This window comes from Poromitra crassiceps (assembly GCF_964638095.1).
Source record: "Poromitra crassiceps genome assembly, chromosome: 7".
NCBI classification, from domain to species: Eukaryota; Metazoa; Chordata; class Actinopteri; order Beryciformes; family Melamphaidae; genus Poromitra; species Poromitra crassiceps.
Genome location: NC_139628.1, coordinates 44,190,229 through 44,203,690, shown reverse-complemented (window position 1 = coordinate 44,203,690; position 13,462 = coordinate 44,190,229). Strand labels below are relative to the sequence as shown.

Genomic DNA, 13,462 nt, shown 5'->3' with positions numbered 1-13,462 from the left:
ATTTCAGATGACTAAGCCCAGATCCTCTGAGGGTTGGTTTGTAGATGGCTTTTGAAATCCCCCTTTTTGGTGGATCTGCTCCATCTACATAAAATATTTTTAATTCAATACAAGGAGTGCATGGCATATTTCACCCCTTAGTCTCTTAAGATCAGAAAAGATCTAGAGCCAAGCTTGGACCACAGTTGGTCTTCAAAGAATACCCACATATATCTGTTATAGTCATGTCTTCAAAGACTAATCTTTATGGATGCAAGCGCAAGCTAGCAGCTGCGCCGAGTGACTGATGTGCTTTCTCATGGCTCGTAATGGATCTTCTGTGGGCAGAAAATGAACGTGCCTCTCGTGCAAAGGTTCAAGGCTTTCATGTGTTCGATGACGGCCGAGGCCGCGCGAGACCCCCGGAAAGCCCCCGTGTGGACTGACCCGTGCCAGCACGTCATGCCTGTGTCAGAACACGCCCGGCGCTGCGACGTGCGGGGCTTAATGCATGATGCGCCTCACATGTATACGCTACAGACTGTGTTGTGCTTTCATCTCTCCGCTCCATCCGCCTCTGCCTTTGATGTGGGATGCCCTGGAGTCTGAGGAAGAGAGAGCGAGCTCCGAGGAGGAGGCTCCCCCATCGATCCTCTTCACCTCCCTCGCTCTCTCTCACCCTCTCTCCCTCCATCTCCTTCAATAACTCCCTCGCTCTGTCACTCTCTCTCTCCCTCCATCTCCTTCGATAACTCCCTCGCTCTATCATCACCTCCACCGCTCTCTCCCACTCCTCTAGCCACCCCTGCTCATCCATCCCACCCGGCAGCATCTATCCATAACTTCCTTTCACCTTGTCCGAGAGGAAGGTCAGGCGCGCAACCGCTTCTTGGTTCCTTCAAGCCCCACCTACTCACCTCCGGCACCACAATAACAAGTCATCCGAGCACTCCACTGCACTCAACTCATTTAATTAAAGAACCATTTAGAACGCAGCCTCCCACCCTCCCCAGTCTATCTCATGCCTAAAGTGGAAGTTGATGTTTCGTGGGAGGAACGGAGTGTGTGTGCGAGGAGGTGTTGGCTCGCTCATTCTATTTCTGAGAAGGCCATTACAGCCCCGTAACAAACTGGAAAGGTGAATTCGATAGAGGCTAATTCCATTTGGTGGGGCAGAGCTCGCGGCTAGGCTAGCTGTGCTAGCTTAACGGTAGCCCCGGCGAGCCCAGAGATTTCCCGCTCCCCATTCGCTTTTAACGGCGTTGCACCAGCGCTTCCCAAAGTGGCGTCCAGGAACCACAAATGGGCCTGGAATGGGCTCCCAGTGGGTCCCCCAGCAACATTGTGTATAGTTTGATGTTTGATATTTTTATTTCCCTTTCAAGGCAAAAAGAAAGAACGGATATGGATGGCGAATGTTGTTTACATATTTCAGCCGAACCACCCACGTATAATGTGGCTGTTCATTCAAAACGAAAATATTTTCGGTTAGCATTTGTTTGGATGTGATCATAATGGGTCCGGGGATGAAAGCATGTATTTGGGTGGTCCTTGACATGGAATAACTGTTAATAACTGAATAACCCGTGCGGGCCACCATTTCATAAGGTCACCGCAGCTTTAGCCCATGTTTGTTTTCTTAGTGTGGAAGCCACTCCAGCATCATTAGGATGATGTTAACACTAATGGTGCCCAGGGCTATTAAACATTAATAATAGCAATCCACAGGCAATTGCAACTGTGTACAAAACTCCCACGCATACTTACACACGCACACGCACACGCACACACACACACACACACACACACACACACACACACACACACACACACACACACACACACACACACACACACACACACACACCTGTATTCCCTCAGATCTAGCAAGAACAAAACAGTCTGACCTTTTCAGAGCATGGTGGCTTAATCCCTCTGTATGGGAGATGAGGATGTTCTCCTCTGCATGTCTGTCTCATATTATTCCTTTGCCAAGCCACATGTGAAGGCTTGACAGTGCCGACACCTACAAGTACAGTATGTCTCTCTACTGATCTCTCTTTTTCCATGCGCACACACACACACACACACACACACACACACACACACACACAGACACACACTACCTGCGTTCGGAATGGTTCACTCATTCACTAATTCACCATGTAGTGTTGTTTATCATATAGTGAACTATATGGGCAACGACTGAACAACATTTCGGACACTACATTTAATATCGTTGCATCAAAAAAAAAAGTATCTTCATAAACAAACCAAGAATCGTGACAGCAGGTTATATAATCTATAATCTGATATGAGATGTTCATACCATTTCATCTCTATTGGGACACTAGAAAATGGCGGATACACTACTACTGCATAGTGCATTATTTCTGTAATAGGGAACGGGTTTGAACAGAGCTACTGACTGCCTCCTGCTCATTGCATCTTTCAACATAATTCACAGCGGACTCCTCGCTAATGGCGTAGTTCAGCGTTCACATCTCTGATCTGTGTGCGTGTGCGTGCGTGCATGTGTGTGTACACGTGTGTGTGCGTGCGTGTGTGTGTGTGTGTGTGTGTGGATTGTGCGTTGGGGTTGGCTGATGCGCCGGTGTGTATACCCTCTCTGAATGTGGTAAATAATTAACAAGCAGAGTCCCAGGGCAGAGCCTTCAGCTGAAATATTCACAAGCCTCTGTCTGCCCCTGGCGCTTGATTGGCAGGTTATTAGAGTTAGAGTGAATGGATGCTGCTGCTGCAGGTGTTTATGAGTGAGCCGGTGCATAATGTGTGCATCAGAGCCTCCCTTGTGTCAGTGTGGATATACCAATTTGTGTACGTCGTTTTCAAGTGTGCACGACTATACTGGACATTAATGCTATGTAGTATGAATGATCCTGATCAAGTGAACTCACGTTGTTAGGTTCTTGTAAATTGATCAATCTGGGCTCTTGCCCGCCCCCAGCGATTTCCAGAAATAAGAATGTAACCGCGCGGTCCAATGAGGGACCTGCCTCGTAGTTGACAACGTAACCGTCCAATCAGGGCGTCAATCTGCTGGCAAAACAATAATGGTGGCTACCCGAAGCGAGCTGTAACGTTAGTAGATTACACACACCCTTAAGTGCAGTTATTGCAGAATTAGACTCAATGACAATTTAAATAGAACAAGAGTATGCACCCGCAGAGTTTCTCGGCGGAAAACAGACGTTTTCGCCGTTCTTCCGAATAGATTTGGATTGGATTTGGCGACAATGATTGGCTGAGGGAGTTGTCTGTCAAGGCAAAGTGCTCCCGCCCCCTGAAATCACTGTGGAGGGACTGGAGTCTGCGAAACAGAACGTTTTTTTTTACCAGGCTAGAATGACGCCTGCAACCAGCTGGCTGTACAGTAGAAGCTCTTTAATACAGTTAAATAAAGAATGCTGGGTCTTACAGTCAATTCACTTTTAATAGGTCTCTTGAAATGTCGCAGTTTCTTCTGCTGTTCTTCTGGTGAGAAATCAGCCCAGTCACGTCGACCTGCCTGTGCATACTGATGCTATTCTGAGGTTTTCATTTTCACATTCGCTCCAGCTGCAAAATCCACCCTGTATTCTATTCTGACGCTTGGAAATTAAACTTGATGAAACTGGCAGACAGTCAAGTCTAGACTTGATTCCTGTTAATTCTGTGAATGTGCACAAAAGCGTGTGTGCGCGCGCTTCGGCATTTGCATCCGTGAGTGAGTGAACGTGTGTGTGTGTGTGTGTGTGTGGCGTGTGCGTGTCTGTTCGTGTCTGCTCCTTTCGATAAGAATCTGCCATCGTCCCTCTCAGCAGCTCTGCAGGGCGTCGCTGTCTCAACCCCGCCAGACTATCGAGCATGTTATCAGACAGAGGAGGGCATTTTGGGGCGATCGATAAGCTTTCCGGATGATATATGCGGGCCGTGCCGGGCATGCCGTCCTGCCTAGCAACTTCCCCCTCTCTGAAACGCCATTTCTCTTCTTATCGGGGTGGTCTGCCCCTTCAACCCCTAACCCTCACCTCCTCCCCTGCATCGAGTCATCTGTCGACTTCTCCCCGCTCCCCACCCCCTTCCTGTATTAGCCTCAGTGAAGGAGAGCACCTACTGCGTAGTCATCTCCCAGGAAGGATATTTGTATAAACTTCACTCTGGGGTAGCAGCATCCTCTCCAGGGACATCACCGACTTGTTTCAAACAAGCCTCTGTGAGCAAATCATCAGTTTCTTGAATCCTGTCAAACTGTATCTCCCCACCTGGAGTCACAAGCTACTCATTAGAGCACCAGCTCATGGTGGAAATAATCAAAACAAGGAGTGTTATCAGCAGATTGGAGGTTTGTTTATGCAAACATTTCTCCGAGGCAGAAGTGTTTCCGAAGCGAAGGCAGAAGTAATCTCATTCGCGGAGCCAAATAACCATCGTTTTTCCGAACTAAGACTGCGTTCGGATTGTCTTTTTTTGCTTAGGAAGGTTCCTAACTGACTGAAATGCACCAGAGGTATCTAAGTGGCAGCCATGACTATTCGAATTCTCTAAATGCTAAGGAAAGGTGCTTCAATGCATCCTGACTTAACTCATTTAGCATAGGAAAAGACGCAGACGTAAGTTACTGTTTCCTATTAAGCTAACTTGCTTATGTGCTTCTATGTTTTGAACTTTCGCTGTTAAAACCATATGTGGTTGTCAGGGTCAAAATGGTGGACTCAGTCAGTGTAAGGTGACAGTTTACCTGGTTAGCTTAGAGTCGGCTAGCTGACCCACATCAATAACATCTGCCGACGCATAATTACGTAAAGTATAAGGTCAGCCCAATTACTATTCAAAAAGTACCAGGCTGCTCACCTCCCCAACTGCCACTACAGAACTCTCCAGAACCGATTTCACAGAAAACCTATCCTAAATGGTCTTCCCAACACTTTTCCTGTGATTGTCTCAACTTTCTCCCTCGTACCGTCCTATATGTGGCGAACCACAGCCATTCCATACTACAACGTGACACCAAATGCATTTGGAAATGCTATTAATTCCAGGTGTGACTGACAGGCTCTATGGACTCTTTTTGCACACTTCAGAATCAGAAAGCATGAGTCAACACGACACGCCCGTGTATCTAGTAAGACACAATGCAAAAAAGCAAACAGACACACGTGGAACCACCATGTGTTCACCACCACTCCCCCGGAGACAGGAGAGTGGCCAAAATGGCGCATCCCTTCCGAGAGTGCCGTAATAATCTCGCCTCATGTAACAGAAAGGTCCCCCGCCCCCCCGCACCCACCCACCCACCCCACATCCTACCCCACATCCTTCAAAGCAATCTCAGCGACAGGATAGATAGAGCAGGAATATTATCCAACCCCATCAGAGAGGGCCCCGAGTCGCCCGACTTGTCATTTCCACGCTAGATGCAGCCAATCTTCGGGATGCTGTCGCAACATTTTCCTCTACACGGCTGCAGAGGAACAGCTATCAGAGCGAGGGCGAGAACGCTGACGAGGTTGTTAGGCTACCAAAGAGATGTGCGGCGTGTGCGTGTGCGTGCGGCCATGCGTGTCCGCGCGAACCCGTCAGCGAGGGAACGAGATGGAAGAAAGACCCTTAAATGTCCAAACCCCCGAGAGCGTGGCATCCCGGGTAGTGCAGCGGGAAGATTTCCTGTCTACAAACACCAAGGGTCGCAGGTTCGAGCCCCCGTGTTACCTCCGGCTTGGTCCATACAGGCACAATTGGCCGGCTCTGCAGGTGGGAAGCTGGATTAAAGGGTATGTGTCCTGGTCGCTGCACTAGCGCCTCCTCACTAGAGGCACCTGTTCACGGGGGGGCGAATAGCGTGATCCTCCCACGCGCTACATCCTGCCGGTGAAACGTCTCGCTTTCATGTGAAAGGAAACGACTGGCCACTGCACATGTATCGGAGGAAGCATGTGCCAGTCTACAGCTCTTCCCAGATGGGCAGAGAGGGTGGAGCAACGACTGGGACCGTTTGGCAGGGGTACGATTGGGGAGAAAATGGGGGAAATCCGTTTGAAAACAAAGTAAAAACCGAGAGCGTCTGCTCCCAGTTCCCGCCCGCGTGCGTACCTCCATGTCTTCAAAGAACAACAGCTGTCTGGAAACTTTTGCCGAACGTCTCATCTCTCCATTTTTGTCTGGCTTCTTTTTTCTATTTCCCTCCCCCCCCAGTCCACACATCCCTTTGGTTCAGTCCACACATCCCTTTGTAAGTGTCTCTGAACCATATGGAGCATCAAAACAGAAAGCAACCAAAAGGGTTTCTTCTTTAAAGGAAATCAATAGCTATGTGTCTCTCCTTAACTACTTCAAAGAAGAGTCGGCGCTGGTGCAATAATACACAAAGGCTGGGAGGAACCATCAGTGTGTTATTGAGTTATTGTTTGAGAGTGTGTCTGAGAGTTTAGATGTTTGAGAGTGTGTGCGAGAGTTTAGAAGAGTGTATAGGAATTTGCGTGGGTGTTCAGTACGTGTGTGTGTCTTGAGACGTATTGCTTCCCGACAATTGATTTAATCGCCACATTCGCCAGTCCTCGAGTTTTCATCTGGCCTCGCCCTCTTCATGTTGTCCATTCCCATGAGGCTTTGCGGCTGGCGTTCGGACACGCCACCATTGACCGCAGCGCTTTCCGCCGATGTGACCTGTTTATGTCCACGGTAGACGGCAGTGGCCTGGAATCCACAGCTCCAAATCAATGGCATCGCGAATGATAAACTCATTCCTGAATACGCTCTCCTCTCGCCCCGATGTCGAGAGAAAGAGAGGGCTGAAAAAAGATATGAAAAATCCAAATCAATAGGTTTTTCATTACCGCTGTGTATCACCTGTCTTTTCCGATTATTTTTCCGCCGGATCCGCCGACAAAGGAGAATGGTATTTTCTTTTTCTTTTCTTCAAATCAAATTACCCAGCCTGCCCCCGCGAATGGAAATAATAATCAAGGGGCGTCCCGCGATGTTTTGATTCATCTCCTTGCACTCTCCCCACCTCCGGCACTCCAGGTAGGATTGATTGGCTGGATCGATGGCGCCAGAGCTAATTGGACAAAAGTAATAAATATTTATCCTTCCTTTTTTCTTCTTCTTTTTTGGGGTGGGCTCAACAGAGCATTTCCATCATTATTGTTATTCTAGTGAAAGCGAGCAGGCAGATTGCTTGATTAGAGCGCAGTGGACTGAAGGTCAGAGGAATCCATACTCTGCCCGGCTCCACAAGGCCGCGCTCATTTAGTTTGAACTCAGTTTTTAAAACAGGTGAACAGCGGCGGAGGAGACGGACTGTTTTTAAAACAGGAAACCAGCATCCGGGACTCTTATCAAACGTGATGTTTGCGGCGTATTGACCATGTACAGCCGAGTTACAAACCACTTTTTGTGTTGCCACTATGACTATTACTGAATTATGGCATGTAGATGTCTTCAGACTGGGACTCTGATCAAACGTGAAGTTTGTGGCAACGATGTGCAGCGGTGAGTTACAAACCACTTCCTGTGTTGCCAGTAGGTGGGTGTCCAAATTGGACCAAATTCCACACTGCACTTCCTCAGGTTCCCTAGCAACACACTCGCCATGCGTAGTTGGATAGATCGATACTAGGCAGCATGAACATAAATTGAGTAGCTCCCGGATCAGTATTTTATCGGTTCCGAGTTGTTTTTGATGCAGTCGCGTCATTTTGCCCACACACACACACTCCATCGTGTTTGTGGAACCAGGCTTTCATTGGCTCACCTCAAACCACCAAGGCCTTCTTCTCCCTCCGCTTCCTCGAAGTTTCTAACTTTGTTCTCTGCAAGACAACTTAGGGGAAGAGTGTCCTCCACAAGGGCACGAGTATCCACCCGCCATTCTTGGATTTGATAAACACCTATTGTTTCTGTTTCTTACCTATTGTGTCTCCTTCCCCCCCTCCACCTCTCCCCTCGTTTGCTCAATTCTCCAACACTGCGACTTTCCCTCCGGTGTAAAAACGTGACAAGTGCGACTCCGATACTTGTGTCAACAGCATGGAGTGCTCTCCGGGGAAGACTAAGCATATGGTAGATTCTCCACAGGAAAACATGTTGTTAATTGATGTGACTTCGACTGTGATTAGATGTATCAGTGTATGCAGTGATAATCAACACCGCACGGCTTATTAATGTTAGATCATAAATTGGATGAATGGTATTCATATGCAGAAGTTTTCAAAGTTGCAAAGTGCTTTATAAAGAGAAGGCAGCGAGAGTAAAAAGAAAGCAAATGAATGCAACACATCAAAATATTGAAAAGGGCAACCGTATGTTCCAAAGTTTAGAGGCCCTGTTTGAACATGCTGGATTTTGTCAACAGATGTCATACTCCACTGTTTTATAAGGAGACAAAGTGTTTAATTGATTCTCTAATCGGCAGTGTAAACTGGCTAAAATGGGAGTTATGATCTCTCCTCTTAGTTGTAGTTAAAAGTCGAGCTGCTGCATTCTGCACTACTGTAATTCTCTGGTTGATGCAACAATACAGAGAGTTAAATAATCAAGACGAGATTAAATAAGTGCGTGATAGTCTTCTTCCGTGCCTGCAAATGTGATGGTTGTGACTTTCTGAATGGTTGTATGTCTAGATTTTGTATTTCTTTGTGTATTGTGTCTGGTTCTTTTAGTTCCTCATGTGCCAGTCCTTCTGTCCCAGCTGTGTCTCAATTGTAATCACCTCCCCATGTGTAGATCTTGTTCCCCAGTCAGTCTTTGTTGGATCATTGTCTTCTGTTACTGTACATGTGTCAGTTGAAGTGTGAAGAGCTCTCCTCTTTGCTTTCCCGTGTCAGTGTCACGGTGTCACCTGCAACCTGTTAGATTGAACACCCACCTGCTTCGCTGTTCTGCCCACACCTCCATGGAAGAAATTTTTAGAACAAGTTTTATTTTTTTAGAAACAAGACTGAAATATGACGGTTGGTTTGATATTAGACATTGTAACATTGTAACATTGTAGATGGCAGTAGATTACACTGACTGGCCGATATCCAATTACTAATGACGGCTAATTGGCAAACTGATCTATCTAACCTAACTAAGCTAACCCATTTGAAAAAAGCAGTGGTGGGACAAGTACTCCACACATTTACTTAAGTAAATGTAGCAATACCATAATGAAATGCCATAATGGAAAATACGTTGTTAAAAGCAAAAGTCTGCATAAAAAGTATAGAAGTATTAGCAGTAAAATGTTAAAAGTAAAGTGTCAAAAGTAAAAGTGCTCAGTGCTAAATTATTGTCTCTAAATCTTTGTTCACACCAAGATATTTATTTTTCTCCCTGTCGCTCGACTCAACCCTTTGGAATCACTCTGTCGCTGTGTTTAAATCGCTCGTCAACAGGCACAATTCCGAGGTCGGTCGGGGAGCGTAATGCACAGGACATACTCCAGGAAGGCAGCGCAAGGCGGAGCTCCGCAAACCTTTCCTCGGGCCGAGGTGTTCATAATCAGAACTTGGAGAGAGGGAGAGACTATTTGTGCACAATTGGCATAACCTGTGTCGGTGCAGCGAGCTTGAGAAACGAGAGAGCACACAGACAGACAACAGACAGCACACAGCTCTAACGTTAGACAGGATGAAAACGCAAACAACACAACTGCGTTTCTCCCCGATGCAAGAATGAATAAATACTCCGGGGTTACGGCAGCCAATCAGCGTTGAGCAGCAAGCGACTGTTGCCAGCGAAATTTCGTTCGAGTTGGGATATTTCATCCCGGGCGACGAGCGAATTTTCGCCCTATCACTCTGTCTCTGTCGCTCAGACGCCCAACGATTTTTCTCCCGGGCGAATATACGCTCAATCGCTCGTTTGCATTTACTTTGTATGTAAACTCGATGCCAGCGAAAAACTTTTAATAGGTCGATGTGAACGCGCCTTAACAATTTTTGGGAGCTTATCATATGTTTTACATGTGAAACCTTATTCTGCAAAGTAATTACCACCATAGTAACTCCAACCCAGATAAATCAAATGGAGTCAAAAGTACAACATTTCCCTCTGAAATGTAGTGGAGTAAAAAATAGAAAGTCTCACAAAATGGAAATACTCAGGTAGAGTGTCAGTACCTCAAAATTGTACTCAAGTACAGTATATGAGTAAATGTGCTTTGTTGTGCTTTCCACCGGTGGGAAAAAAAAGTTTCCATATTGGAAATGTATCCCAGCTGTGATGTGATGTTTTGCAGGGTAGATCTCGCCTCGCCCATCCAACCAGAATGCAATGAAAGGGCTCACTGAGGCTTACAGTAACTATCGACAGGCCCAGTCCCTCTCTGCTACATCTGGAGGCACACTGCTCATTTATTAGATTGTAGCCGTGCCTCTGCTTTACGTTGAGTCAATTACATTGTGCAGCTTGGGCGCTGGTGGCGGAAATGGCATCTCTTCGCAAAGCGAGAGAGAAAAAAATGGATATGTCTACTACCTCCCTCTATACTCTTCGTTCTCTCCTCTCCGTGGATGTGGTTGTGCTAGTACGATGTGAGTCCGCAGGAGTGCCTGTGTCTGTCCTCGACTACTATTAACTTCTCTCTCATCGTCGCAGCATTGCTCCCCTCTCATCTCTCTCCTCTATCGCTCTTCCTCACCTCAATATGTTTGCATGTCTGTGTGTGTGCGCGTACCTGCAGCACCCCGCGACTTCCCCTATATATATTAGCTACTCTCTCATCTTCCCCCAACACACTCTCTCATCTTTCACAACATGGCTCCCCTGCCTCTCTGTCTGTCGGCCATTTTAGAAAATCTCTCCTCCTCTTCCTCCACATCTGTCTCTCCGCCCCGGCTTCAGTATGGCTCCGGTGCTGCTCCGCTTAAAAAAACAACATACACACACAGTCTGCTGGAGAGGAAAAAGAAAAGAAAACATCTAGTTTCTCCCATCCTCCTTCTATCTCTCCTTCCGCGTTGTCTTTCTCCTTAGCCGTCCTCTGGCGGCACAACCTCTTTATAGCCCTCCTTGCCATGCTGCGATAATTAGTCAGCGCTAAAATAATACAGCCTGGAGAACACAACAAGAGCTGAGCAGAGGGCTCGGCTCCGCTGGGAGGGAGGGAGGGAGGGATGGAGAGAGTGAAAGAGAAGGAGAGAGAGAGAAGAGAGAAAGAGAAGGAGGAGGAGGGGGAGCTGAGTTGTGTCAGCCGATTTCAAATGGCTACCAGCGGACTGTTAGATAATGAAGGTTTCAGGTAACTGTGTGTGTGTGTGTGTGTGCGTGTGTGTGTGCACGTGCGTGCGTGCGTGTGCATGTGTGCGTGCGCGCGCAAGATAGGAAGGCTGCATGTCTCCATTCTTCTGCCGTGTGTGTTCCAGGGTGTGTGAGTCAGTGTTGTGGTGGAGGTGCTTTGGCCCTGCAGTCATCACAGGCTCCTCTCTGCATCCACAGCTACATCCCCTGCTGTCAGGCCATGAAAAACAAACAACACTATGAAAAGGCATGCTTATGTGTGTGTGTTTATGTATGCATGTTTCTTTGTGCCAACCCACCATCATCTCCACTTCTGAAAAAATGAAGCCAACATGGAATGGCCAAAAACGGCATTTTTTTTTTATGACCACTATGCCCAACTTTACAACAGAAATAAACAGGTTTACAGCCTCGTTCAAAAAAAAAAAATGCATAGAAGTGAATGGGAAAATGACCCTACTTCTCATTTTACAGGGCTGTCAAGCTCATTAGTCTATGGGCCACACCGGACCCAATTTGGTCTCAAGTGGGCCAGAAAAAGAAAATCTATGCATAATAACAATATAAATAACAACACCTTGAGTCTTTTCATGTAAAGATTGGGCCTATACAGGTACATGTACATTTTAAGAACACATTTTCACATTACATAAGGTTATCTTAGCTACCATCAATGTGTTCAAGTGTGTGTGTGTGTGTGTGTGTTTCGCAGTTCTGCAGAAGGCACGGTGACAGACGGCACACAGGGTTGGGAGCAGTTCGCCGTGGTCTCGTGTCGCTATGCTAATCACAGCTAACGCTCATCACTTGTGGTCCAGCCGCGGGCTTTACTGGGGCCAGCCCAAGTCCAAATTCAAATCCATTACAGTGTAAACATTGGCTCACTCCAGCATGTTGAGGCGGCCAGACCTCTTTTTAGGCTGCTGCTGAAGAAGCAGACTTTTCTTTGACAGGGAAATCGGAGCGGGTTATTTTGTTGACGTTGTGTGGAGGTGGTTGCTGACATCATAGCCAACACAAAGTTTGTCGCTTTGCCCTAGTTTGCGTCCAACGCAAACCGAAGCCGACTGAGGGCAACCCAAACTGCGGTGGCTCTGGGGATTATCATTTTGAAAAGGGCAGTGACAGCCAAACACTCTGCTAAACATGACTCGCTGATCACAACACACACACCGCCAGGAACATTTCTCTCTCTCCTACAACTCAGGTGTTGCCATATCTGCTTTAACCTTGCATCATCATTTTTAAACTAAAGCAGAGAACTTACATTGATAAGAACTGAAGCCTAATACAGTAGCTTGTTCCATTGCAACATGGGGAGCACGACATTTCTTAGCAACACTCGCCCGACTCTGCCTCGGATTGGCTGTCATCATGGTTCCGTGCTGCTGTTGTCCCACTGGTGCAAGCAGGCATTTTCAGGCAGAAATTTCAGTCAAGTGCAGTCTTCAAAAAACCATTAGAGCTCCCTCTCTCTTGTATCTCTGTACTCTTTGGTTAAAGCTACTGATATGTATTGTTGACGGACAGAATTCTTCACATCGTTGCCATGGAGACATCACCACATTCCCCTCAGTCACATTGAGGCTATGACACATCACCACGGTTCACAGCAGTGGACAAAATCATATCCTCCGAACCCTATCTGCACTTCTTTTTTGGGGGGGGGGGGGGGATTTGGGAACAACCAAAACGGACCCTGATAACTCCACCCTAACATCCTTTTCCCCCCCAGGTTTTCATGTGTCTATCTATAATGTCAGTTTTATATCCTATAACGTCCTGATAACACCCGTTCTCCTCCTCCTGTGTTTGGCAGCTGGGACAACCTACATCTTCGGGCGCGGCGGAGCCCTCATCACGTACACCTGGCCCCCCAACGACCGGCCGAGCACACGGGCAGACCGGCTGGCGGTGGGCTTCAGCACGCAGCTGAAGGAGGCCGTTCTGGTCAGGGTGGAGAGCGCCAAGGGACTGGGAGATTACCTGGAGCTGCACATAGTAAGAGACACCGCCGTGGGGGGGTCACCCGAAGGGGAGGGGATGGAGGGCGGGGACAATGGGGAACGTGCCCCGAAGCTCACATGCCGTAAATGAGAAGATGTTACATCCAGTGTATCTTTGTGGAGGATACTCAAACAGAAGCTGCTACTGTGAGATGTTGCTGGTTTTGGACCATCTCTCTTCTCAACCTAAGAGATGCCAGACTTATGCTGTAGCTTGACAGGTTGGAGTTAGGCTGAATATCGGACGGCAT

General features: G+C 47.4%; 1 protein-coding gene across 1 annotated transcript in view; it reads left to right on the top strand.

Annotated features, from left to right (window-relative positions):
* Positions 1-13,462, top strand: part of nrxn2b (neurexin 2b) — a gene marked incomplete at both ends in the record, with an annotated part of 582,739 nt that overhangs the window by 417,675 nt on the left and 151,602 nt on the right. The window contains one exon of the mRNA XM_083639787.1: positions 13,025-13,206. Coding sequence (XP_083495913.1) covers positions 13,025-13,206 — 182 coding nt within the window. The remainder of the gene's footprint in view (positions 1-13,024; positions 13,207-13,462) is intronic.